The sequence below is a fragment of the Tympanuchus pallidicinctus genome, unplaced genomic scaffold (assembly GCF_026119805.1).
Source record: "Tympanuchus pallidicinctus isolate F22 unplaced genomic scaffold, pur_lepc_1.0 scaffold22, whole genome shotgun sequence".
NCBI classification, from domain to species: Eukaryota; Metazoa; Chordata; class Aves; order Galliformes; family Phasianidae; genus Tympanuchus; species Tympanuchus pallidicinctus.
In genome coordinates, this window is record NW_026294739.1 from 24,282,790 (window position 1) to 24,310,049 (window position 27,260).

Sequence of the window (27,260 nt, forward strand, 5' to 3'; positions counted from 1 at the left end):
GAGGATTTCTCCTTTTAATCTCACCCCCCCACGCTGCCCCGGACGAGGGGCACTGGAGATGCCACGTGCCCCCAGCACCGCTGTGGCTACACCACGGCTGACACCTGCTGAAGGCAGCCCGGGGGCACAGCAAACACGTCTCCTCCAGGGAGCAAATTGACACAGCACCGGAGCAGGAAAAGTGGCTTTCTGGCTCCCGGCACCCGCTATGGCAGCACCACGATTTTCTTTTCCAGCACCTGAGGAGGGAAGAGGACGCTCCTCATGGCCGTGTCCAGCTCCTCCAGTGCCAGCTGGGCGTGCAGCACGGCCGCACCGTCGGGCTCAGCTGCCACCACGTGCTTCAGCAGGCGGTACAGGTCCCGCAGCACGTCCTGCAGCACCTGGGGAGAGCGGGCAGCAGTCAGAACCCGCCGGGGCCTCCTCAGCACCCGGGGTGAGCCCCAAACACAGCGCATGGCGTGTCCCGGCAGGTGCCCCATCCACCTGGCCAGCAGCGGGACGTGGCCCCGCCGCACTGCTGATTCACAGCCCTCCCCTCCCGTGACTCAGTTTCCCCACACGCAGGCAGCACTGCATGATCTCCCCAAGCCCCTTGATCCTTGGGGGACACGGGTGCAAGCCGGGCAGCCCCGGCAGCAAACCCTGTGGACACAGCAGTTGAGGACAGCCACCAGACTGCAGCACCAAGCCCTGGGAGGGAGCAGCACCCTCAGCCCCTCCCTAGGATGAGGCCCCGTGAGCAGCCCCAGTGACAGCATGGGGCACAGAGTCACTGCCTGCACAGGGACACAGCAGGAAGCAGAGCTGCTGGGGATTCCAATTGGGAACCAGCTGCTTCCTTCCTAGGAACTGAGTCCCAACACACTCATTGCTGGGAAGGAGGGAGGAAGGCAACGATGACCTTAGGAAACCTGGTCCTTTCCAGGTCAAAGTATCCATCACCAGGGCTCCAAGGGCAACTTCCCAGAGCTTCTCAGGATATTGTTTGTCATCATGGCCCCTCTGCCCCAGGAAGGAGGATGATGTGCTGGTTACTCTTCAGTGGTTGAGCACAAGGACATGGACACTGGCACCAAGCACCCATAGGCAGCACCTGGGAGAGGTTCTGAGGCAGTTGGTTTGCTGAGACAAGCAGACATGGGCTCAGGAGGAGCCGTGAGTGGAAGATGAAGCACATCAAGACTGTGACACAAAAACATCACTGCGCCACACGCCTGTGTCCTTACTGCACCCAACTTGGGTCCTGCAATCGGAGGGGCTATCAGAGTCCCCAACCCACTCGTGCCCCATGGTGGACTGGCAGAATAATGCACCAGGGACTGGTGTGCCCCCAGATGGCTGCACGCTGATCTTGAGCTGCTCTTGCCTCTCCCAGTGTGCTCCTCTGCTCGCTCCTTCTACAGGGAGGGCAAGAATGGAGGGAATAGATGAGAAGGGCCGTTTTGGTGCAAAGAAACAGAAACAATTGCAATTAGGACTTAGAAGGGCTTTGTCCAACTGGGCTCTTCCTGACACTGGCTGTGCTGGTGCTGAGAGCACTGTTTATAAGAGGATGAGTTGGTGCACCCAGCCCAGCCCTCTCCAGGCTGTTCCCACCAGGAACATGGTACACGCTGCTGCTCACACCAGAATCAGCAATAACGCAGGCAGAGAGCCTGCAGCTGTTCAGGTAATTATAGCTCAGTTAATTTTCTCCTAACTCACTGCAGCTGCTCCACACACTGCTGCCAGGAAACTGGGAGGCACTGTGGAGCAGGAGGGAGCCCTCAGGGTGAGCACAGCCACCACCAGCACGGGGACATGTTGAGGTGGTGCTGGATGCAACAGCCCCTAAGAGTAGGGGGGCATCCCCAGCTCGAGGGGAACTGCCTGGAACAGAAAGTTCCCCCACATGCACACCCAGCCCCGTCCCTGCTGCCCTCCTTGTCACTGGGGTGGGGGACACTCCCGAGGGGCACCATGCAGTGGGAAGGGACCCACCTCAGTTGCCTTCTTGCTGAGCCCCCGCAGCAGCAGCACCACCACATGCACAGCTGCTCTCCGCACCTCTGCCTCAGGGTCCGTCTTGGCGATGGCCGTCAAACAGGAGGACACCTGTGAGGATGGCACAGGGAGATCAGCACAAGCACACAGGGTGACCTGGTGGGGACAATGTGTGGCTCTGGTACTTGGCTTGTGGTCCGAGTCTGGTGGATGGGGATGGAAAAACCCTCCCAGCACCTCCATCCTTCAGCAACACTGCTCTGGATGCTCTGCAGATCTGTCGCTGGGCAGCAGCATCACACTAAGAATTGGGGCAGTTTGCTCGGGGCTGGGACAGGCTCTGCTTATGGTCAGTGGCTGCAGAACAAAGCAGTGGTGAGCCACACACTCAGGATGGGATTTCATCATCGGTACTGAAGCACAGAGACTTTTCCTGAGCCCAGAAGAGGATGCAGCCCTGCGTTCTTCTCCTTCCAGCTGCAGAGCTGCAGGCAAGCCGTCTGCCTCACTGCAACAGTGCAGAGCACTGAAACAGGGGGCTGGACTTCTGCAGTAAAAATCAGAACTGCTGCAAGTCCTGCAGAGCGTCTGGCATTATGAGTGCCAGGGTGAGCAGTCCAGCTGATGCTGGCACTGTGCTGGCTGTCAGCTGTCACCCTGAGCGTGGCAGCAGGTGAGAAGGCAGCGCCGGTCCCTCTGCAAAGCTCACCCACGTCAGAGGGCACCGAGCCCAGCAGGACTGCAGCGTGCTCCTAGGTGACACGCAGTGTCCTTAAAAGCCCGCACGGAAACCCTGCTGCCCAGGGGCTGTGCTGTCCTCAAAGCACTGAGCTGCAGGGCACTGAGCACTGCCTCTGCCAGGGGCCGAGCGTAGTGCAGACATCTCTGAGAGCTTTAAGAAAAAGCGGAGTTGAAAGAACCTCATCAAACAGCCAGTGACAGGAGGGAGAATTAGCAGAGTGAGTGCGTTCCTGAAATAGCTGCATGTGTGGTGCATTGGCATCTCATCAGATGCTGTCATTACCCAACTGATGCGCGAGCAGCAAGAGGGAACCCAGGGAAAAAAGCCAGAGCTCAGTGCCGGTGCTTTGCCTGCCCTCCAGCCCTGTGCACTGGCTCTGCTGCTGAGCCCTCATGGCAGCTGCTGGGCACGGGGGCGCAGCTCTCAAGATGCACAGATGCAGACTGGCTCCACTCGAGCCCTGCAGCACACCTCACCCCATGGCACCTCTCTTAGCAAGGGCTGGGAGCCGCTGCCATCGCACTCCTGTGGGCACAGAGCTCTCCCCATCAGTAGTGAGGAATAATGAGGCTTCATTAAAGGGGAGGAGGTGCCTCTCGCAGGTACAAAGCCTTGAGGACTGTAGTGAGATGGCTATGGGAGGAGCAGAAACTGCTGTGTTTCCTTGGGGCTGTCTATCATTTCTTATCACAAGGGACATTTTAAGCTATTTATAAAGCTTTCAGTGCTAGAATTTCCCAAGCGTTTGCTTCAGAATGAATGACTTTCACACTCTAATAGCAGCAAACATCATTCACTTCCTCTCCCACAGTAAGCAGTGAACAAAACCGTGCTGCCATGCCCCCAGCAATGACCCTGCCAGCAGCTGACAAACCACCCTCATTAACATCCCCCAGCAGGATGCCCCTAGGGCTGACAGGGCTTCCGTGCTGCCCCCAGCCTCTGTCCCCACTAGACCTCAGGCTGCACCCAGCACAGCCCCTGCCCAGATGGAGCATCTCTGTCCCAAGACAGTGGGAAGAGGGAAATGACAGAGGCTGCTGGAGAGGGAGCTGATACCTCGTGGATGACAGAGCCCAGCTGGAAGCCGAGTCTCTGGCACAGCTCCCCCAGGTTGGAGAGGCTGCTGGCACGCAGTGTGCTGTCCGGGTTCCGCGCTCCCCGCAGGAAGGCGTGGATCAGGGGCTCCCGGTGCTTGATGACCAAATCCCCTGCAAGAGAGAGCAGAACTGTGGGTCATGGCAATGCCAGATGGTGCAGTGTTCAGACCGCAAGGAGATGCAAGAGCCCCATCCTGCACTAGAGCTCGCTCCCAGCACCGCTCAGAGCAGCGCCAGCCCCTTGGCTCCCAGGGCAGCAGCTCTGCATTGCACAGAACGGATGGATGCAACATCCAGAGCAATGCTTCTGCCCAGCAGAATCGTGCTCAGGGCACGCTGCAGACAAACCCCTGATGGTGACCTACTGTGCTGCTGGGGACTCACAGATCATTGTCTGGGGCTGCTCAGGGCATCACAAACTCCCTCAGTCTGCTGTTGAGCCTTTCAAATAGGTGACATGCTACAAATAAACAAAAATGGAGCGTGAAGGCCCAAATTCTCACATCATTCAGTGCGCAGAGCCCACACCCAATTAGCACATGCAGACACCGGGAGGTGTGAGCCAGCTAATTAGGAACACCGAGCGTGCAGCCAGTGATCTGCATGCACAATTTCCCAGTGCAGAAAGATGCTTGGAACAGCAGCCCGACATGCTCCCAAATGCGAGGGCACCTTCCTGCAAGAGCAGTTCCCATTGAGCAGGGACTGCTTTGATAAGGATTAACCCGAGGTGGTATTTGGGATAAATGAGAAAGCAATGCTCTGCACATGGGGATATAACCTATGCTTATGGCTACGCTGCCTTGATGCCCCCAGTCCTTGGGAGCCATCAACACCACGCAGGCACCACTCCAGGAGCACAGCAGACAGCAGCAGACAGGGATGGGGACAGAGGGACGTATGGCGGTCCCCAGGCACAAGGCAGCAGGAAAGCTCTGAATCATCATCCTGCCAGAAAGCAAAGCACTTCTGGAAACACCAGATAAATTCTCCATCTCAAACACTTGAAGCTTTGCAACAAAAACAACTCGGTGCAATTTGTTCTATAAATACACAGGCGTGCCAGGACACAGCGCAGCCCACAGCAAAGGCGCCGCTGCAGGGAGGAGAGCCCCGCAGTGCCGCACCGGCCGCCCGCCGCCAGCGCTTCAGGCTGTGCCCACGCTCAGTGCCCAAGAGGAGGCTGCTCGGGGCCGTGCTGGCACTGCTGGGCCCTGGCACAAAGGGCTGGGGCTGTGCTGGGGACAGCAGTGCAGAAGTGCTCCTGCACTGGCCGTGCCAAGGCTCAGCCTTGCCACGCGCACACCCCAAGCGCACCCCTCGCCCTGCCCTCCCCGGGGGGCCTTGGCTGTGGGCTGTGCGGCCCTCTGTCCGATCCTCCTCGCACCTCCACACCCGAGATCCTGGCTGGGATCCTGGCTGAGCTCTCCGTACCTGCAAGCATAGCTCCCACCCTGCTGGTAGGTGAGGAGGCATCTTTAAAGGATAAAGTATCTTTGAAGGATCCAAACGAGCTATGAGTGGAATAAAACCCTGACACACTGCAGCACAATTATGTTATTATCTTAAAAGAAAAGGCCCTTTGCCAATTGCTGCTCATGCCTAGAGCCAAGAGATGGCTCCGTAGCGAGGAGGGAGGATGGAGGAGCTGCTGGCAGCAATGAGACAACCCAGGAGTTGTGATACTTTCTGCTCTATCAGCCCTCCCCTGCACTGCGCAGATGTACACAGATGTTTCCCCATCTGGCACAGCTGCTGGCTTAATGCATGGCTAAGCTCAGTGCACCTTGAGCACAACCAAAGCCAGGAGGCATTGGGCTGGAAGTGCAGGTTGCTGTCACTCAGAGAGCACAGCAGCACATGCCCCGTCCAGCTCCACCATCACATTTCAAACCCACACCACCTCAGCACATGGCAACAGTTCCTCACATGGGAAGATTTCTCTTCCTTTTTTATTGCAGCAGGACTCCAGGGCATACAGTCACTGTTCTGCCTGAACAAGCCACTGCTGTCCCGTGCAGCCATGCTGGGCAAGGCAGTGTGCATCACGCTGTGTGCTTTGAGAACGGAAGCCAGTAGGGGATACCTGAGGTGGGGGAGCAGAGCAGGGAGGGCTCAGGGCACAGCACAGAGATTTGTTGTGGTCTCAGAGTCCTGGAGAGGAGCATTTCCTCACGGTGTGACCATTACGGATAACAACAGACTGGACTGATCAGCATGGAGGCTGGGCAGGTTGTGCCTTGCCCCTACGTTCCCAGGAAGAAAGGTGGCACAGAGCTGCCACCATGCTGGCAGATACCAGTGGGAATGGTGTGAGGACTGGCTGCCAAGCTGGGAGCTGGCTGTGGCCCCAGTGTTGGCTACACTCCTCTCCAGCATGAGCAGGATCAGACCTTGACAGGAAGGCATGTGGGACCAGGAGAGCTCAACTCATCCCGTGTAGGACAGGGCTGTCGGCAGCCCCACAGCAGCAGGGACAGCAGCTTCCTCCTTCCCTTCGTGCCCTGGGAACACCAACAGCCTGCTCTCATCAGCCTTGTCTCCACCAGAGAAGCACAAGGCGTTTTAGGACATGTCCCAACAACAGCTGCCAGGAAGGCCTCATCCAGCTTTCATCCTTCAGCCCTACATGTCCAGGCGCTTCCCAGCGTCCTCCGATCCCGGCGTCGGCTGCTGAGGGTGAGGGGGAACGGCTGTGGGATCTGCACCCCCGCTCCTGCCCTTGGGGTTCAGCTGGGAAGCTCCCAGTGCCGGGGCAGGATCCCAGCTCCTGTCAGGCCATGTCCCCCAGGCAGGGCGAAGTCTGGGAGGCCCCAGGGACTGGCTCCATCTGCCCCATACGCGGGCGGATGGGGTTTTCCAAAGAATCCCAGGCCTTTGTGCAACACACCAAAGCCTTGGACTTATTTTCCCAGTGGTGCTCCCCAGATTGCTCCTCTGCCCCCATTACTGCATGGGTCCCTCCATCCTCACCACGCCCACAGTGGGTTCAGCCCCATTTGCTAATACCCTCCATGGTCCTGAGTGATACCACACACAGCAAGAACCCATAGTCTGACACAGCCTGGGCTTTATCTCGCCTTTATCTTCAAAATGCCCCAGTCCAACCCTGCACCCACTTCTAGACAACAAAAAGCTCCATGTGCTTTAGGTGGGGGAAGCACAGGAGAGCAGCACCCGGCAGCACCCTGCAAGAGCTTTGCAATGTCCCAGTGGGAGAAGAGAGCAGCCAAGGACTCACCCAGCGCCCGAGTGACGCGCATCAGCACCTCGCCCAGCTTCATCCTGGTCACAGCAGCTGTGCTGTCCTCTGTGCCCTGGACAGGATGCCCATAGCGGGCCAGCAGGATGGGCAGCATCTGCTCTGGGTACTCACTGGACAGCAAGGCAGCACCTGGAAGTCAAAGGGATTGGGAAAGATGGTCCAGGGTTGAGCAGGAAGATGGCATGCATACGGGTGGTACTGTACTCTGCACGTGTGGCCAGGTACCCACGATGTGTGCTGGTCTCCTGCCTCCACTGCAACAGGAATGGCTAATGCAGGCTGATAGCCACAGCTGACCCAGCAGAACCCTGGCAGCAGCTCCCACTATGGCTCTGCATAACGGTGAGCACCAACTCATGCTGCCATCAGGCCCAGCCCCGTGGCCAGGCCAGTAACAGAGCTCCTGAGCAGGCAGGAAGGAGGAAAAAAGCAGGATTTCACTCTCAAAAAGGCACAGACCCAAAATCCATTAGAGGTGAGACAGCGATGGCCAGGGAAGGGGTGAAGCGTTCCAAAAAAGGCAGGAAGCCAAGCAGTGCCTTTGTGCTGTGTGAGCCCAGGTGACAGCCTGCTCCTCAGGGATGCCACTCCTGGGCAGAGGCAGCAGCTGCACTGGGGCTGCACAATGCTCCAGATGATAAAACCAAACTCATGGGGCCGCGTTGGAGGGAACCAGTGTGGGACGGGCCCTACTGCCCCTCTGGCTCCCAAGATGTGCTTTGGAAGATGCGAAGGACATCGTGGCACATCTCAGGCTCCTTGCAGGAATCCCTCCTGCATAACTAGGGGAACGAGCCCCCGGTCTCTCACTGCTTGCTCAGCATTGCTGCGTTTTGGCCTGCAGGTATGCCCAGGCTGAACATGAGAATTCACTGCACAGATGAACACGTTGTACCCTGCCAGCTCAGCAAAGCGTATCACGTAGCCCCCTCTGCACAAAGCCAAACCACCAAGAGTCTAGCGTGGAATGAGCTGGATGCCAAACTGAAAGATACATAACAGTTGGCAGCAGGTGTCCACTAATTACTGCTGGTTAATATTCATTGACCTAGTGTCTACATAACAAGCCAGACATCACTGGCTGCAAGACAGTGCCACAGCAAGCACCGGGCTGGGCATGCTTCTGGGCACCACTTGGCTGTGACTCCTGGAGCCCAGTCTGGCCTCTGCCCTCTCCTCCTGTGCAGCCCAGAGGCTGACTTTGTGCAGAGCTCCTCCAGTGCAGAGGCTCCTGCATGCAGGCACTTTTATGGCCACGGCACTGGGATGGGGAAAGGCAGCTGCTCTCCAGGGAAACACGAATGGCAGAATTTGGCTGTGCCAAAAACTGAGTCAGAGCGAGGGCTAAGAGCGAGCCCAGATCCAGCTCTCCTGCCCTCCAGGAACCTTCACCTCCAACCCAGTTCCCCAGTTATCACAAAGCACTCAGCACAAGTTACCACCCACAAGCCCAGGCACATCCCGAGGGGCAGCGACCTCTCCTCCAGCATCAACCACGCGTGCACCCGGTGCCGTGGTTCCCATCTGAGCCGCTGCAGCAGCCAGCTCCCAGCAGCAGCACTGTGTGCCCAGAGCCGAGCCCTGCAGGCACAGCGGGAGCCCTGAGCAGCACTGGTGTCTCTCCTGCTGCCCTCTGGCCCCACGTGTGGCACAGCGAGGCACGGCAGAGCACAGCACAGCACGGTGCAGGTGCCAGCACAGCACGCAGCGTGAGTCACCACCACAGGGAACTGCGTCAGGGTTAATCACAGCCATAGCCAGGCTGTGAAACACAGAGGCAGCTGCACACCATATATTAATCACTTAGGGAATATTTCAGCCTTCATTTCTATTTCACCTGCAGGGTAAGGACAAACCCATCGCACTCAAGACCATACAGGCATGGAGAGGAAAGTATATTGATAAGATCGCTTTCCAACTAGGTTTGAAGGTTACCTACAAGTGCAGAGGAGACGCAGGGGCAGTGCACCCTCTTCCTTTCTCCAGCTCCCTTAGCCTCAGTGAGCTGCCTGCCCACCAGCTCTGCCTGCCTCCAGGGAAACCTGGCCCTGCAAACAGTTTCCTCTCCCATTTCAGCCATGCCAAGCTTGTAGCTTGCTTCACAGGGGTCTCCCAAGGCTCTGGTTACATTCATGGAACAACTTCTCTTCAAATTACCTCTGCTACTTCACATACACACAAGAGACAGCAATTTGAAACGGCAGCCCGTTGCACAGACACCTAAACCACGTCTGGGTTTGGAAGCTCCTGCATGCAAATCACTGCAGTCAGCCTGGTGCCACCGCATCAGAACAGCAGGACAGGGAATAGCTGAACGATGAGCAGGCCAAGTCCCAAGGGTCTGCAGGAAAAGCAGCAGGGCTGGGGGCCCAGCAGAAGGGAAGACCCAGGCATGCAGAGCTGGGCTGTGTCCTTCCAGCTTCCTTCTCCAAGCCTCTGCTACCATGCAGCTTAGGCTCTAAAAGAGCCGCAGTGCAATGCCAGCACCAAGTATTCCCAGCCCCCAGTTCCTGCCTGCATAGATTAGGTGCCAGAAGCACAGACCCAGTGCAGGGACAGTGCTCAGCTCCTGCTTGTCCTCAGCTGGAGGACACCCCGAGCAGTAAAACAGTGCAGGGCACCCTCACCTCTGCACTTACAGCTCCACTGAGGATGCACACTTGTGGTCTGTGCACATTAGCAGTTAAACCAGGCAGTAAATTAACTAATTACCCATTGACGAAGCACAAGGAGAGCTCCAACTAGACAAGGCCAAGGAGATGGCACTCACCAGCTTCAGGAAATAGGAGCCGAGCCCAAGCTCCAGCTGTCCCACTCCTAGTGACACTGCAGGTCCCTGGGAACATGTGGCACAGGGGGCACTGCTCCTAAGCTCCCAGCCCAGCCGTGCAGCCACTGCCATACAGACCACGGCTGTTGCAGCAGGTCAGCTAAACACGCAGGAGCATCACTGCTGCCTGCTCAGGGCACGGCACTTAGAGGGGCATAGCAGCACCACCTGCTACTGGTCTTGAGGCTGCAGGCATGAAAAGAGGTGGCTGTGCCTCCTGGCATCACAACCTTTGCAGGGAAACAGGAGGAAGGAAGCAGGGGCTGGCACAGACAGGTTGGCATTTGCTTCCCCCACATCCGTTCAACCTCCCCTACAACCAGGTGTCTTCCAGGGAACAGCTCCCAAGCGGGTTAGAAATCTCAGGAGTGGTTACTTAAGTCTTTGTCACCGTTCCCCTCGGCAGGCCTATTTCCACAGCACCAAGACAGAGGAGGGCTACAGCTGGAGCACCACAGCTCACTCACTGCTTCCCCGCCCCTTCACGGTGGGAAACTTCAACCTTCTGCTGCAGGAAGAGCTCAGCCACAGTCTCAGCGGGGTGAGACTGAAGCCACAACACCTCCAAAGGCCACATTCCCCCGGCTCCAAAAACTCATCTGTTGGTGATGTTGGTGACGCTCCCACCACCAAGACAACCCAGCTCAGAAAAGCCATGGCAAGGGGCTGTAGCAGGCTCAAAGCCCTGAGTGCAGCACAGTGCCGCTGCTTGGCTTGGCTCCTACGCAGCCCTCCTTGGTGCTACCACCCCCAAGCCCCTCGGTGGGCTCTTCTCCAGCCTGTGCCCTTGTAGCAGTGTCCAGGGACCCTGCACAGCCCAACCACTCTACCACACAAAGCACAGTACCACGTACAGATGTGGCACTGCCACTTGCACACAGTGTGTCACTCCCTACTGCTACACAGCTGCCCTCCCCCAGGTCATGAGTTTGCTCACCTTGAATGGCAGAAAGGTACACAAAGGAGTCCTCATGCTGCAGGTTTTCTAGGAAGACCTGTAAAAATCAAGGAACAGATTTGTTACCAGCAGTCTGGAGCCCTGTGGCACTGGCACTGACATGAGGTGGGCACTGACACGAGGTGGGCATTGCCAGATGTTCTGCCCCACAAGCTTCACCACCCACCCCATGATTTTGTCACAGGGGATGGTGATGGTGTGGAGATCCTGTACCTGGAGGATTTTCTCTTGAATCTGGAGTGCCTCTGGGTCCCGCTGCATTATCAGGCTGGAAAGACTGCGCAGGGCAGCTGCCCGGACGGGAACTTGGGGGTCATAGGCTGACAGAAGCAGCTCATGGAGCTGAGCTGGGGCCGAGCTCTCAGCACTTGGAGCTGCAGCAGGACCCACAGCAGAAGGCTCCCCATGCACAGTCTGCTCTTCACTCTCCCTGGGAGCTGAGGGGTGGCCGCAGCTGTGGCTGTGCTGTGGCAGTGCCCCAGCAGCCCCTGGGCTTTGGCAGGGGGCTGTGCAGGCTTCTGTCCTGCCTGGCCCCAGCTTTTTCCCCAGCACACTCTCAGCTGCAGTGCCAACCATCTCAGTGGAGAAGGCGCCACGAGTGCAGATGGTGATGCGTAGGTCTGCAGCCAGCTCCTGGATGACGGGGTCAGGATGAGTGCAGGACACCTCTTCCAGCAAGGGCAGCAGTCGCTTCAGGACAGCAAAGTCACTTGATTTCAGCTGCAGGGAAGGGAGAAGCAGCATTGGCACCATTGCAACAAGGGGCTCATGCTGGCACGGGGCTGCTCCCTTGTGACGCTAGCGAGGGGTGAGCTGGGGGCAGGAGATGTACTCTGGGGTTAAATCTGTCGTGAGACTTTGGCAGGGGGAACCGTATGGTGCTGATGGCCTCCTTGCAGCCCTGCAGAAGAACGGGGCTGCTGAACATTGAGGGCTGCCCCATCCCAAGTTCTGGTCACTGGAGCATCACATCTCATGGCTGGATCTGTTGCACTGCCCTAGCTAGATGAGCCTGCAAAGTGAAATCCCAGGTTAGCAGCAAACGTATCGATTGCAGCACCCTCCCTCTCTGATACCACCTCAATAGGCTCATTGTACAGAGCTCCAACAATGCAGACTTCACTGTTGGGAAATAAAACACTCTGTGCACTACAAAGTAACACGGTAGCTTTCTGGGTTGAGAACGAACAGCATGTCATGGGAGAAGGTGAGAAAGCAGCAGGCATTGCAGGAGCTCCCAAGGACGCCTCCTTGTCCCTGCACCAAGCAGCATCCCAAACACTGGGAGCCACAAGCACCCCACAAAGATAGGTGCTTGGCCCTGATGCTAAGCCCAGGGCTGGCACAGCATCAGATCCAGGCACTGATCACTCTGCTCATCCCACAGCACTCTTGCTGCCCTGCCAGATCCCCAGAAGGAAGCGGCACGCAGGTGGTTGGAACGTGCCAGGCAGCCCGGCAGGGTTTGCTGGCACAGCACACAGCCCTGGGGGCTGGGGAGAAGTTCCTGCCCTAACCTGGATTTAGGATTTAATTGCTAGATCCCAGGAGGAAAAGCTGGGCTGCTAAGGCCTGAAAAGCAAAGCTTTACCGGAGGTTTCAGGGGAGCATTTGGATGATTGTGTAAAGACAAAAAAAAAAAAGCAACAAAAAAAAAAAACACACCCACTTGGCCATTCAAAAACAAACAGCTTTGCAGCCACTCCTGCTGCTTCCAGCACCAGCTGCCCTGGGAAACCTTTTTCATTCAATTTGCTGGCCAAGTTAAGTTGCTTCCATTAAGAAGAGAGAGCAGGGCCTGGCCTGGGAGGGGGCCCATTAAAGCTGCTCCGGGACCACCAGCGAGGTGGGGGCTGCCTGGACCAGGACCAGTTCCAGGCTTTGCATTTCTGCAGCCAGACCAATAGAGTACGGGGGTGCTGGGGGGGCCACAAAAGCCTCAGGCAAACCCTCCAGCCCCACGCTGAGCACCCAATTTAGCCCCAGGGCTGCACATGAAAATGCAAGCTAGGGGCCAGGCAAAGGCAAGGCCCCAGGCCAGCACCCGATGGGTGGCTTTGCACCTCCTTTTCCTGCACATCAATTGCCACAATATGCTCGTTAATTACATGAGAACTGCCGTTTGCTCTTGCTCTAATTGAAGGACACTGCTTGTTCTTCCCTTGTTTGTGAACATGTCATCCTTTTTAATTAAATGTCCCTTTTTTCAATTCCAGGAATGTTGCTAATAAGACAATAAATTATCTTCTTCCATTAATGTCTGAATTTTCCTTTGGGCAAGCCCAGGGATAAAGCAGCTGACTGTTCAGTGAAGTAAATACGACGACTTTGCAGTGCTAATGACCATTACCACTCTGCAGTGCTGTTTGACTGACACTGTGAAACTCACAGCTTTGACAGAGGGTTTTCCAGAATGGTGCAGCCCACATGCAGAAGTTCACCGTGCACAGGCAGAGCACACAGATGCGTAGGGATACAAAAGATGATAACGTAAGGAGACTGTGATGGCAGGGCTCTAACAGAACATTCTAGGAAGCAGATTTCGGATGATCAATGAATTAACCAACATTTTGTGACCAATGAGCATAGATCTGCAGAGCTTTTCTGGGCCTCTTTTTGCACTGAAACAGCATGATGTCCGGGACCCTGCAGCCAGTGGCACACGAAGACAGGCCTCATCCTCCAAGCACACAGAGCCTGCAGGCACACCCGCAGGGCTCATGAGGTTCCACCCCCCAGCCTTGCTGGAAGCACACAACCTTTTGTTTGTCTGCTTTCTCATAAGGAACACACGGCATTGTAAAGAGAGCTTGGTTAAATGAATAAAGCAAATAGTAGGAAGTGGCTCGTGAATGCCAGCAAGACCCAAAGCAGCGCACGCGTGTGCAGGCAGGCCGGTGCTTCCGAAAGAGATAACAAGGACCATAAAGAGTGTGGCAAGGATCCCAGGGCTCACGCCAGCTGCGCTCTGAGTGACCTGCTGGGAAGGGACCCTTGGCTTTGCTCCCAGGAAACAGACAATGCGTGCACATGAACACACCAGTATTCAGGAAACCCAAACCTAACCCAGTGTGTGTCACCTCCATCGGTACCAAACTGTGCCTGAACCCAGGGCTTGCCCCACATCTGCTCACCTGCATGGCTCCGCTGAGCACGGCAGCCACCAGCCCCATGGCCATGCTCAGAGTCTGTGCCTCCACTGCTGTGCCGTGGCCCCGGGCCAGGCTGATGCAAGCCCGCTGAAGTGTGACAGCCACAAACTCCTCCACCTGCCAACGGATGGGAGAACGGTTAGGAAGGAAGGAGGTGGCCCCAGCAGTTCCACTGCTGCTTCTTCAGCTCCAGCAAGGAGCTGCTGTAATGCCAGCCCCACCAGGGAGCCCTGGAGATCTGGGGGACAGCCAGGATCTAAGTGAAGTCTATCTGCACCAGGAATGCAGCATGCTGGGGCTCTGCTGGTGGATGTGTTTGAGTTCCTAAACCATTGCCATTCCCCAAACCCAGACAGCAGCACAGCCCTGCCTCTCGCCCTCTAAACCAGCAGATGAAATTCACAGGGAGCAGCACCACAGCAGCCAGGCTGGGAGCTCTTCTCCTCTCCCTACACAGCCCTCCCTTGAAGGGAGGAAACCAGTATTTGTGAAACATGAGACCTAAAATCCAACGCTACCATCCATTTCCTGAGCCATAGCAAACAAAGCTGTAGCAGAAAGGTGCTGACAGCCTAGCCCATAAACAGTTCACAGCAGACTGGCTGCCACAGGGCTGGATGCCTCTGCCCAAACTGGGAAAACAAGGCTGTGGAAGATGCTGGGGAGCAAAGCAAGGCTAACAGGGAGCAAAGGGGATAGAGACAAGTAGGGGGAAATATGAGAGGCCCCTACAAGATTGTGCTAGAGAAAAGTTTGAGTTCTGCAGACTGCAAACAGCAACCCCAATTTGTTGGCTTAAAGGGGTGGGGGGGGGTGTCACACTTGGTGATTTTCTCACAGTATTTTCTCTCCAAGCCAGTGATGATCTCACTTGGCTGACTTTGGCCTTCTCAGCACTTGGCACCAAGATCTTTGATCCCACAGGCTTCCTGCATTTCTAATGGAGCTTGAAATTAATACTTCTTTTCCTTTGTCTGCTCCGGGTGAACTTGTTGACTGCAACGGGAGCCGGCTGCTCATTCATGGTGGGAAAAGCATGGATTAGTGGTCACTACTGCTCAACACACTTGTTGCAAAATGAAACGAACCCTTTGGAGTAGCTCCTCCTTTAGAAACAAAGCAAGAGAGCAACAAGGCACTACTACAGCAGCTCCCCATGTTACCAGCCTCCTGCCAGCGCAGCAGGCACCGTGGGTAAAACACATTCCTCATCAGCAGGGCTCAAAGAGCTGATCAATGCCATCTTCACTACATATCCCCTATTGCAGCAGAGAGTAGGAGGTTGGCTCTGAGGGTCTGCAGGTAAGGCACAGGTATGTCCTGGACTAAGAGGACCAAGAAATGTGCTGTTAAACAGCAAGAATGCAGAGCAAAGACGCATTAGTGACTGCTCTCATAAAATAGTAACACACAAACTGAACGAATTGAAACTACACTCAATTGCAAAGAGAGCAATGTCACATACAAGTAGTCTATCAGCAGTGATTGACACCAATAATTAAAGAAACACTACCGTCTAGAAAGGAAAAATAAAAGCTTGGAAGATGAAACACTGGGTGACGTTTCTGTCTCGTGCAGGAGGAGACATGCTGCATCACCAGTGGCCACCGAGGAAATAAAATCAAATCAACCTCATCAAACTCAACTGTGAGGGGGAAAATGTAGAATAAATGTGCAGCTGAGGAGGTCCACAGCTGCCTCCAATCTCCATCCCTGGGCTCAGGCCCCACATGGAGTGATCCTACTTGCTCCCACTCTGTTCTACACAAACACATGCTGCAAAGCAGCTGCAGCAAGAACAAAACCCCCTAAGGAACCATGTACTGCAGAAAATGCTTAAGAACACAGCTATGCAGCTGCCTGTTTGAACCTGAGGGACTGGTCCTTGAAATATGACCCCTAGTGTTTACTTGCAGGTTGAAGTATAGTGGCTTTTTTGTCTGAATTTTTTTTTCTTGGGTTGTTTCTTTTTACACCAGACATGCTGGATCCAGAAACTCAGTGAAACCCTCTCCCATTTCCCACTCCCAAGTTTTGACTTGGACAGCACAGCTGAATGTGCTCAGGTCTGTGGGTTAAGGAGGGCAGAGGCACACTGCTGGTGCTCAGGCTGAGCTGGATGCTGCAGCAACCACCGCTGTCACTGCTCTGCCACCGCAGGGCACAGCATGAGAAATGCCATTGTTCCAAAAAGAAAACTGAGAAAAACTGTGCAAGAAGTGACCTGCTCTGCTTCAGGAAGTCATAGGAAACCAGTGTAATCAGATCATTGAGTTTAAAAAGAACTGGATGAGGAAGTTAAACATGCAAAGCAGCTGGTTAAGCATTGCCCTGGTGAGCAACAAAGCCCCGGCAGCCAGGTGCAGGACAAGAATCACCTTCGGTGCCACTGCAGTGTGGGCTGGGGGGTGACAAAACACCACGTGCTAACAATTCTTTGAACTTACAGTAATTAATACATTTTGCAGCTACTTGTTCAGGAAGACATCTGCAAGAGCATTACCATGGTTATACCAGCCTTGACAGTAGGGCACCCCACTCAGTACAGGTGCTCAGCAGCAGAAACCAGAGCAGCCTACATGCTGACAAGGGAGAGGGGACACGATATGATGGCTGTACCATGCTGCACAGCCAGAGCCTCAGTGCTCTTGCCAGGTTGGGGCACAGCTGCAGCAACAGCTAGAGGTTGTTGCAGAGATGTGCCAAAAGAACTGGCACCACTGCATGGATGCACAGCAAGCACTCGCTGGAAAAGTCTGCCTGGTGCAGATGTCTTCAAGCTTTGCAAAATGTTGGGAAGTGAATTTTGCTCAAAAAAATATGAAAAATTGGAGTTTTGATGACTTACTCTCTTGGTTTTCAAAACACAGCCATAAAGACATCTGCTGGCTGCTCCCTCCTACATCTGCAGCTCTCCCCCCTCCCTGTTGATACAGCACAGGTTGGAGTCTTGTTCAGACACTCACAACTGACTCAATAAACTGCTTTTCCTGGGGACATCCTAGTTTTCTCCCGCTGTTTCTTAGCAATTATGTACCTAAACCCAGGGGCACAGACAGCAGTGCCATGCTCCCCCAGGGCTTTACCATCACCCACCTGAGCAATGTTGGTGAACACAGTGTCCGAGACGCTCTCGCACAGCGCAGCCACGAGCTGGAGGACCAGCAGCTTCCTCCTCTGCTCAGCACTGTGCTGCTCCAGCTCCAGGAGGCTACGTCCAGCCATGGCATCACAGCTTGCCACTGCTTCGTCCTCTGCAGCCACATTTCTCAGCGCCTGATGGGAAGAGGCAAAGGAAGGTTGGACACTGCAAACCACCTCCAGGTGCATCACAGCCTCTTTGCTACCTGTCCCAGGGAAACCATCCCAGGGATGCTCCCCTAGCAAAGCTCTCACCTTCAGGCAGTGGATGAAAAAGTCTCCAGCCAGGCCGCTCTGCTGGCAGTGAGACAGCAGCTCCACTAAACTCTCCACATGGCACTGCTCCGAGGAAACCTTCTGGTAAAGGGCCTCGTCTTCATCACTGAAACAGATTTCTATTCTTGTGAAAGCCAGTAACGGCACAAGCTGAGTTTGTTGTGTCCCCAGTCACAGGGGGCAGAGAGAATAAGTCTCACAGACACCACCCAAGGGGCCCCCTGTAGGCCACATCACCCTCAGCACCCTTCCACGGACAGCCCCTGGGTTTTGGGGCACAACCAGAAAGTGAGTGCCTGGAAGCAGCAAACCCAACTGCTGCTGAGTTCATTTGGTCTGCATGATCAAGCACTCAGCTTATTAATTAACCTACATTCATTCAAAGAATAACATTAACAGAAACCATCCTATTCTAGCGCTAGTTAATTCATGCAGCGCTCATAGCAGTCGCAGTCAGGACAGACAGAGGCATAGTCATTAAGAAATAATTTAAATTATATTCAGTTTAAACAGTGCAAATCCCAGGGCAGACTTTCTACTAATTCAGGTCAGGAAAAGATTGAAATGCAACCAGAATGAGCACATTTCTATGGGGTTTTGTTACACTCGTAGTGAAATGAGTGCCTGCAGCTGCTGACACACCCATGCAGCAGACACTGCTGGCAGGAGCTGTGTGCTCCATGTGTACTGCTTCTCTGTGCTCACATGTGCCACATGACATCGCTGCCTCTCTTTGAAGTGAACATCATGCTGCTCAGCAGTCCTCAGTTGCATAGCTGGAGTCTAATGGCTGTCGTTTATTCACCACATGGCCACGCTCTGACTCTACATGCAGAGGCCACCTGCCAGAGCAGGAGGGGGTCTGGTTCCTGGCTCAGGTACTCTGGCATCACCAAGTCCTTGCTGTGACAGCGCCACCTGCGCCTGAGGAATTCCACCAGCTCCAGGCAGACACGGTTGGCCACAGGCAGACCCTGGCTGGAAGTGGAATGGGCATCTGCAGAGTGCTGGGACTGATGCTGGATGTCCTCCACCCAGAAACCCAACAGCCCAGTCCCAGGACTTGGAGAGGCACGCAGCGAGCGCATGCTAACACTCAGATCGTGCTGGGCTCTGCACTGCGGAACCACTGAGCTGGTGCATACAGCCCACCCACCCGCCGGGGGAACGAGACCAGTGAGGACAGCATTGCCAGCCTCACATCCCCACAGAAGGCCCCAGGTGCTGGGTGACGCAGGGCTCTGACCCCTGCAGCCCTCACCTGACGGGCTCCTCCGCCGCGATGGCCGCACCGCCCTCGCTGCCCACGCGGAAGCGGCACTGCGGGTGCAGGCGGTGCACGCTGCTGGCCAACCCCACGCAGCCCTCCAGCACCCACAGTGAAGTCTGCCTCTCTGACTTCTCCAGGAACCACAGCAGCACCTCCTGGCACGGGGAGCTGCAGGGACAGACAAAGAGCAATGGTGACCTTCTGCCGCCCGCTGCGCGCAGCAGCACTGCAATGTGAGAGTGTGTGGAAGGACAAAGAGAAAAGTGTGAATGCTCTGCAGTGAGCACAGACCCTCCTTGGGATGCTCTGGCAGGAGAGCTCTGCCTAGCTGAAAGCATTTGCTTCCATTTAGGAGGAGCTCGGCGGTACATTCTGTCATTCTAGCATTCACAGATGGAAGAATGTAGGCCCTCCAAGATTTCAGCCCAGCCAAGCAGAGAGCACTCTGTCTGAACAGCGTGTTTGTACAAGGACAGCCACTCACACGCAGCCTCAGTATGCTGCGCGCGATGCTTCATGCCAATCTGACAAAGCACAGAGCTGTCAGCCATGCCAAGAAAGAGGAAGGAGACGGGGAGCACTGTAAGGTGGCACGGAAATCCCTGCCAAGTGAAGATGCAGGTTAATGAGATTGAATAGCAGTGCTGTGCCAGGGGTCTGGAAACTTGAACGCTTCCAGGCAGCTGTGGTTTTTATCACCCCTGCCAAATTCCTGTGTAAAGAGAGAAGCTAACAGTGACTGTGCTCACCCAGCAGCAGCATTCACTTGGCTTGTTCTGAGAACTTGCCACAGCACTCACTACTCTTTGAAGTGATTAATGAAGTCTTTAATAATAGCACAGACCTTATAGGGGAAACCTCCAGTACCCACGTGCCGGTACCACCAAGGCATCAATGTAAACCCACCAGGAGCATAGGTACTAGAATGGCCCAAAGCAAAGCAGCCCAGGAAAAGCCTGGGAGGAGAACAGGGAGAGGACAGCCAGCACCTGGTGACCACTATCATTCCCACCACAACTGACATATGTAATGTTCATCATCATACATCAGTCGTGGGGGAGCTGGGCACAGTGCAAGAGACAGCTGCCAAGAGGCAGATCCCACATGCACTGGAAAAAATGATCCCATCTAGCAAAAAGATGATCTTTTACTTTCTAATCCACCCCCACAGAACCCTCCAACACCCAGCCTAGTCGTGGCATTAGCAGCCCTGGCCTGGAGTTGGGCTGCCCTTGCTGCACACTGCAGTGAGGTGAGCAGGGCTCCCGCAGGGCACGCCTGCCCAAACACCTGGCCTTCGGGGAAGACAAAAGTGAAGACAAGAACTGACTCCCTGGGCACAGTAAGGTCACGCACCATGCCTAGGCCTGTGGTTACTGCCTGCTTTTAATAAGCTTTTCAGGGTAAGAAAATTGGTCTCCACTTCTATACGTGTCCATATAGAGCATGTACTCTAGGGCCAGGCGGTAAAGAAACAAAACCCCAAAGAAGCTGTGCACAACCCTCCCTTACCGTAAGTATGACACATTCTGCTTGGCAAAGGAATAGAGGGAGAAAACCACTCCCAGGACTGACTGCAAGGATCTCAGAAGCAAGCTGGAGCTGTCATTCCCAACCACGTATACCTACGGAGAGAAGGGCACACAGAGTGTCTAACTCTTGAGTGGAACAGAGGGATGCCAAGGGAGAACAGAAGGTACTTCTGACACCAGAGAGCATGGCACAGTGTTTACAGCCTCCACCCTTTCAGCCCATTCTCCCTGATTATGTATATCCTGCATTAAAAGCAGCCTTCAGCACCATCTTTCTCCCAGCATTTGCTTAAACACAGCAGGGCTCCAAGCTGCAGGAACACTGCAGCAAACTCAGGAAAGCTGCTGCTTAGGGGTCAGGTCATAAGCTATAGAGAGATGCAATGGACACCTTTGAGTCAGCAGATCTTAAGGAAACTGCACTCAGAGCCAAATCCCAAATACGAAAATCAGTCTCTAGTAGGAGCTGAGGTGTGCTGAACTGATCAGGCTTGGAGGAGGCAGCAGGACCACATTCCTGCCCTCTGCCTCAAGCAGTGCCTTCCTGAACTACTAGAAGCACCCTCAGCCCACTGTTACCAGAGCACTGCACACAGGTCCTGCTGCTGCCCACAGAGCAGTAAAAAACAGCCTCTTCTCATTCTCCATACGACATCCAGCTCAGAAGATGCTGCCCCTGTAACAGAGCAATCCCCACACCTCCCATCAGCTGGAGACACAGCAATAGGGCTCTGGCCCACCAGAGGCACTGTGACAGCCCAGGTACAGCACTAGGAAGGACATTGTCTGGATAATTCTTGGCCTGCTGCACTGAAGCAAACCAATGTTTTGCCTTCTCTAATCCCCATGGAGCCACTCTTCCTAACCAGAACCTTTTGTACACAAAGGCTCCCTGATGAAACCTAAAGGATGGTTTCCCACTCCGCATCAAATGACATTTGCTAGGGAAGAAACCCCCACAAACGGCAGGCTGGATCTTCCATCGCTAATCTCACCGCTGTCAGGCCTAAAGCACTATGCCATTAAGCAGGGATCCACCCCAAACTCCAAAAGCATTCTCATTGTGAGCAGCAGCCACAGAGCAGCCCTCCAGACTGGTCTCTGCCTGCCAGCTAGTTGCAACAGATCATTAGTACACAAAATACTACAACAATCACACAGCATTTAAGAGCTTAGGCTGCCTAGGGGCATGCCAGTAAGTCAGTCACCCCCTTCTTGAATTCCTGGGCTTGAGATGTCCTTCTCTGCTGGAAAGTGTTCAGCTGCTGCCAGGCAGCACAGTACTGGTGACACTGATGGGAGAAGGAGGCACCAGTAGAGGTTTTGGAAGAGGTCCTCATCTAACAGCCCTGGTCTTTCACGGGACACCACCTCTCCCTCCAACACCAGAGCTCAGATCTGTGCTGCTGAGCACAGCGCTGCAAGGGGCCCCTTCTACATGGACAGGAAAATTTCCCAGTTGGGAACAGATCAGTGCCACAGAGGTGGAGGTGCTCCCTACTAAAATCATCATAATCCTAATTATCTTTGCTGGAAGGAGCTACAGGTGTTACACATACACTGCCCGGCCCATAAGACATGGAAGGTGATCTGTTACCAATGAAATCAGACTGCAACTAGCCTTTCAGCAACAAGGCCCACCTTTCTGTCAATTCTGTTGCGCCCTCCCCATGCCCCAGAACCTGACTAGAGCCCAAGCACCAGGCAGACAGCTGCCAAGCTCCAACAGCCCATCGTGCTGCACAGAGCAGCACTGAGGCCAGACCACCACCCCCAGTCTCGGTCCTGTCCATGAGCAGCTCCCAATGGCAGATCAGCAAATGAGGCTGCAGGACACCCAGCAGCTGCTGACGGATTACACACCTACAGGTTTTAAAATTAACATCAGAAAACACATGTCACGAGGTCAGGCTCTGAAAGGTCCCTGCAAAGCAGGCTGCTCGTTTTCCCTTACTTAACCCTCATCACTTCACCTCGCCCAGTGGGAGGAGATGCACTGTAATTCCCTGAGCCACCAGACGTACCAGCAGGAGACAGACCGCTGAGGACCCCCAGTGGCACCAGCTGTGATGTCCTGCACGGATCTGGGACACCTGAGGATGTCAGGCTCTGACGCTGGTAGGACAGACACGTTGGTTTTGCCAGGGACTGACAGCAACGTGTGCCAGGCCAGCGGCACTCCCAGCCAGCTCCTGTGTCTCACTGCCTGTTCAGATATTACAGATCCACAATCATATCCTGAGGCCTGATGCTGTTCTGACAGAACACTCGAGCACAGCCATCCTACTGGAAACAGCATGACCTAGCAAGGCTCAGGTCCTGCTGCAGCTCAAAGAGGATGAGATCGTGACAACATCGTGGGGACTGCTGGCCTCCAGCCCACCACCCCAACTCCTTTCTTCCTTTCACTGACACACCAGAAAGATGCTGGGGGAAAAAAAAAACAAAAACAAACAAAACAACCAACCAGCAAGAGCTCACTGCTACTTCACAGAATTTGGGGTGAGAATGCTTGGAAGCAGCACCTCTGGTACCCACCAAGAAGTTGCAGTCCCTCCAGTGCAGAACTTCATTCAAAGTTATTCTGCACAACTCCAGGCCTTGCTTCAGCACCATCACTGCCTGAGCTGCTCGTTTTGCTGTGGCCTAACACACACCCTCAACAGCTCAGGAAGTCACCAGCCAGCTCCTTCCTAGAGCAGCATTCTCATCTCCTCAAAGATCAGATCATAGTCTACCTTGAACACATCTTCCACACAGCTGCTGAGTTCTGCCTCTGTCACCAGCACTGTCCCAGCTGACAAATCTTCCTCTGCTATTTCTGAAACAAAGAGGAGAAAAATAAGCACCTTCATATACTGCAGTCTTTAACAAAATGTCAGCCCCTTGATGCCCTGTACCAAAAAGCCCACAGATAATCCAGAAGAAAACAGTTAAAAGCATGGGAAAAAATAAGCCCTGTTAGCTGTGCTAAAATATCACTGTGCTGTTGTAAACTCTGCAAGGTTACAATCAAATCAAAACAGACCAAAAAATCCTGATGGACTATTCCTTAGAGAACTGCTTGGCCAGTGTGGGGAACTGATGGCTTCCATCCAGAAGACCAGAATGACACTGCCAGAATGGAAGAGGCTCTCAGAGAGATGGTAGAAGCCCCACTGTTTGACCTTACACTAACATGAGTTAAGTGCTAGTGAATGTGGTGCACACAGCCACCTAAACATATCCATAACCAACAGACCTGGGCCTGCACCCTCAGTAGCCAAGTCACCAACACGGAAAAACAAAGACCAGTGGAAAGAGAAATCCGATTCTTCCCTGTTCCAGGGCTCAACGTGTCCCCCTGCCAGCTGTTACCTGCTGCGTCCGAGCAGCGGAGAAGTGGTGTCAGCAGAGGCTGGAGCAAATGCTTCTCTGCCAGCTGAGGGTGCTCTTTCACCATGGTGAGCAGTGTCGTGGTGGCCACTCTCTGGAACTGCCGCGCTGTCAGTTTGTCCTGGATGTGCAGTAAGTCCAGAATCTGAAAGGAAAGCCCGCAGTACCAGAACAAAACTTAGCAGTTGATTCCATGCAGCTAACGGCAGAGACTGAGGAGCCCCTGCAGTGCTGCTTTACTGGACACTGGGCACAACACCCCCCACACAGAGGAGCAGCTCTCTGTCCTATGCACAGGAGGGTGACCTGAGCCTGCACCACACCCACAGCCAAAGCTCCCCAGCAGAAAGCTCCTTGAAATGCAATGCTGAATAGCTCATGTGATCAGGCAAGGTTGCTCAGTATTTCAGTAATATATAGAAAACTCATGAGCAGGGTAAAAACGCATCCCACTGGGAGAGCAGTAGGAAAACAGCTCTGCACTGGGGCAGCCAGGCTCAAGTCAGGTGATGTTCAAGTATTGACAGCACAGATACTGTGCTGAGAGCGCTCCCACTTTACATTCACAGGCAGTCAGCATGCTGTGTGGAGAGCAGAGGGCAGCGCCTACCTGGGGGCACACGTGTTTGTAGTAATCCTCCAGGGAAAGGCACTGCTGAGGGCAGGAAGCCAGGATCTTTGCAACCGCATCACATTTTCTCCAGTCCACAGCTGCTGTTTCAGCATCAGTGCCACCTGCCCCACTCACAGAAAGACAAGATCAGCTCAGCCCGACTGCAAACAGCAGGGCCATTTTTGGCTGAAGTCAAACGTTTCTGGCCAAAAAATGGCCTTTTAGTTTTTATTAACCTCCTCAAACCATCCTTCAGGAAACACCTGGGCTGAATGAGGGAAAAGGGAAAACTATTGTCCAAGGCCTTTGACACTGGAAAACAATGTCCATAAATGTCCAGGTGTATGAGAAAGAAAACAGAGGGAGGCTGTGCTTACATAGTTCATGCTGCAGGAGTTCAACAGAATAGCCACATTTAGAAGCAGAATCTGAGCATTACAGAAGCCAGTTTGGCCTAACAAAAGCATTCCCCATTTCAGTACATCCCATGGGAGGAATTGTCTCAGAGACATCTTTTAAGAGTCTTTTAATCTGCAACCCCAGAAACGAAGAGCAGCACCCAAGCACCCAACTCACCGCCAGTGCCCTCCATGATACCCCGAACCACAGCCTGAAGCCCATTGGGTCTCATCAGCCGTTCTGAGAGCAGCTGGCCACAAAGGCGACGCAGCCATGCTGGAGACCGAGCAAAGGCTGGCTTTGTTTCTTCCCCAGCAGGGCGACTCTGAAAGGAAACAAAGGAGCAAGCTAAAGAGTGAATTCTCTCCAGTACACAACTGTGGGCAAACCCTCACTAACAAGCAAAGCAGCCTGCATCCTGCCCCAGAGGACTTGATACCATGTAGAAGCAGAGGTTGGAGAAACATTTAAAATCACTTCATCCAGGGGCACAAAGTAAATTAAGGCTTAATGAGAGAGACCAACCTTCCTGGGAGCATCCTGTCATGGAGAGCTTCCCTCCTTTAATTAAAATCTCTCAGGATCAGGCAGCAGCTCTGTCTCATTACTGACGCAGGGGCTCAGGGGATGAGTCACATTCAATGTACATAAGGGGACAGAAGTGGTGAGTCCCTCTCCTTGGCTGCCCTGGCTGCAACCCAGCTAACATGGCCCATATTCTACTCCCCACTGCTAAGAGGCAGTCTCTGAAAGGGCCACAGACAGCAGCAGGAGCCAAGGCAGCAGACAGCTCTGCTTCACCAGAACTGCTGCAAACCTTCCAGGTGCAGGTGTGCCTAAATTGACCCCGCACCTTGCTATCTGCAGGTAGCAGCTTGCTGCATCCTAGCACAAGGTTGAGCAGCTGCCCCAAACAGAACAAGAGATAACAGCCATAAGTTGCACCAGGAGATGGTTCTGCTGCCTGGTACCTGCTTGGGGCCGCCCTGCAGGATGAGCAGCTCCCGCACGGCCAGAGGCTGATAGACACGGTCCAGAATGTGCTGCAGGGCCTCCCGGCTCTCTGCTCGCTCTGCTTCTGAAAGGCCCTGGAAAAACACAAACCCTGAAGCGGTGAGGGCAGCCTGGCCATGAGACTGCACCTCCACACACTCAGCACCCAGCTCCCACGTTGTACGTGCAACAGCTTTGATCTGTTCTTTCACACTGAGACACACACGGCTCACAAGCAGCTGCCAGGAGCAGCACTGCACAGGGACTCTGGGCATCCCCAAACCCCGACTGCTCCAGAACCACAATCCCAGGCCCGCGGGGACACACCCGCACGAAGGAGCGGAAGGACGGGGACCACCGACCTCGCAGTGCACGGCGGGGCCGTGGCCAAGCAGGCAGAGGCCGGCGAGGAGCGGGCCGAGGTGCTGAGCGAGCAGCGGGGCGCCGAGCGCGGGGTGCCGGGCCAGCTCCACCAGCGCGGCGGTGGCGGCACGGAGCCGGGCCCCTCGGGCGGCCCCCGGCGACAGTGGCGGTGCGGGGAGCCCCGGCCGCCGCCCCACGCCCGGCGGCAGGTACGGGGCCAACCCCAGCCCCACCGCGGCCCGCAGCGCCCGCCGCACCGCCTGGCCCTGCGCCGCGCTCAGCGTGTCGGCGGCAGGCGGCGGGGCGGCCCCGGGAGCGGACGCGGGGGCGACGGGGGCGGCGGACAGCGCCTCGAGCCGTTCCTTCAGACACAGCAGCAGCGCCAGCACCGCGCACGCCACGGCCCACGCCGGCTCGGCCTCGTCCTCTGCCCCGGCTGCCAGCGCGGGGGCCCGGCCCAGCACAGCGGCCCGCAAGCCGCGCAGCGCGGCCCAGCCGGGCTCCCCCCGCAGCCGCTCCTCCAACGCCGCCGCGTTGTCGCGCAGCGCCTCCAGCCGCAGGGGAACGCCGTCCGGCCCGGGCCCCGCGGGCCGCCCCAGCAGCAGCTCCAGGGCCTCCACCACCCGGCTCGGCTCCACTGCGCCACCCGCCATCTTAGAATAGACGCCGAGGGGCGGAGCGCGGCCTGCCGCCGCCATCTTGGGGAGGTCGGGCGGGGGGGCGGGGCTATGCCGCACGCCGCCATCTTGGAGGGCAACGGGAGGGAGAGAGGTGTCGCCTGCCGCCATCTTGGGCAGGTCGGGGTGGGCGGCGCCATCTTGGGTCCAGGCTGCCTCCTGCTATCCACGTGCGGGCTTCCCCAGCGCGGGTACCGCCACCGCTGGTGGTTTGCTGCGGAGAAGCAGGTTGGGCACGGGATGCCGCCGTCCCCCAGCCCTACACAGCCTCCTTCCACCTAGCCCAGCACCACCCTGAGGCTCGGGTGAGGGCTGGCAGTTCGTTGTCTGTTCCTGCTTTCCAGTCCCGCGTTGCACAGGTCCAATAGCGCTCAGCACTGCGGCAAAGCAGGTGTTTCAGGAAAGCTCCCGCCTGTCAGGTGTTACCTGCGGGTACGGGAGAGGGATAACCCACACTGGAGCTGCCCCATCTCAGCAGCAGCCTTGTTGTGGTCAGCGTGTGGAGGAGGAGGACTGCGAGGTGAGCAGTGTTCCCACGGCTGCAGCCAAACGCTCGCTGCCTTTGAAGTAAACAGATAAGGCGTACAT

The 27,260-nt window shown here is 55.4% G+C and overlaps 1 protein-coding gene across 5 annotated transcripts; it reads right to left on the bottom strand.

The window, feature by feature from the left end:
- On the bottom strand, positions 1-26,783 carry TANGO6 (transport and golgi organization 6 homolog). Of its 5 annotated transcripts, XR_008207515.1 has the most exons (18): positions 25,995-26,674; positions 25,611-25,727; positions 24,817-24,964; positions 24,238-24,362; positions 23,610-23,772; positions 22,991-23,073; positions 20,233-20,345; positions 18,712-18,888; positions 17,430-17,556; positions 17,130-17,309; positions 14,016-14,150; positions 11,095-11,601; positions 10,861-10,918; positions 7,070-7,222; positions 3,788-3,939; positions 1,984-2,097; positions 905-1,096; positions 274-383 (listed from the first exon to the last, which is right to left on the bottom strand). XR_008207515.1 is itself a non-coding variant. In XM_052685851.1 (17 exons), exons 1-17 carry the CDS (start codon positions 26,781-26,783, stop codon positions 207-209), a joined length of 3,318 nt encoding a protein of 1,105 aa, XP_052541811.1. In that variant the 3' UTR covers positions 1-206. The 5 variants fall into 5 exon arrangements, 4 of the variants coding, with proteins under 4 accessions (XP_052541811.1, XP_052541812.1, XP_052541810.1 ...); XM_052685851.1 differs by lacking the exon at positions 905-1,096 and having other exon boundaries at positions 1-383; positions 25,995-26,783; XM_052685850.1 differs by lacking the exon at positions 274-383 and having other exon boundaries at positions 401-1,400.
- Between the last annotated feature and the right edge of the window lie 477 nt (positions 26,784-27,260).

Excerpts from the sequence above, each read along its gene's own strand:
- TANGO6 (XM_052685850.1), bottom strand. The coding sequence starts at position 26,648 with ATGGCGGGTGGCGCAGTGGAGCCGAGCCGGGTGGTGGAGGCCCTGGAG. Across the intron at positions 24,363-24,816 it reads TATCATGGAGGGCACTGGCG|GTGGCACTGATGCTGAAACA; the intron begins GTGAGTTGGGTG and ends TGAGTGGGGCAG. Across the intron at positions 23,074-23,609 it reads CCGCTGCTCGGACGCAGCAG|AAATAGCAGAGGAAGATTTG; the intron begins GTAACAGCTGGC and ends TCTTTGTTTCAG.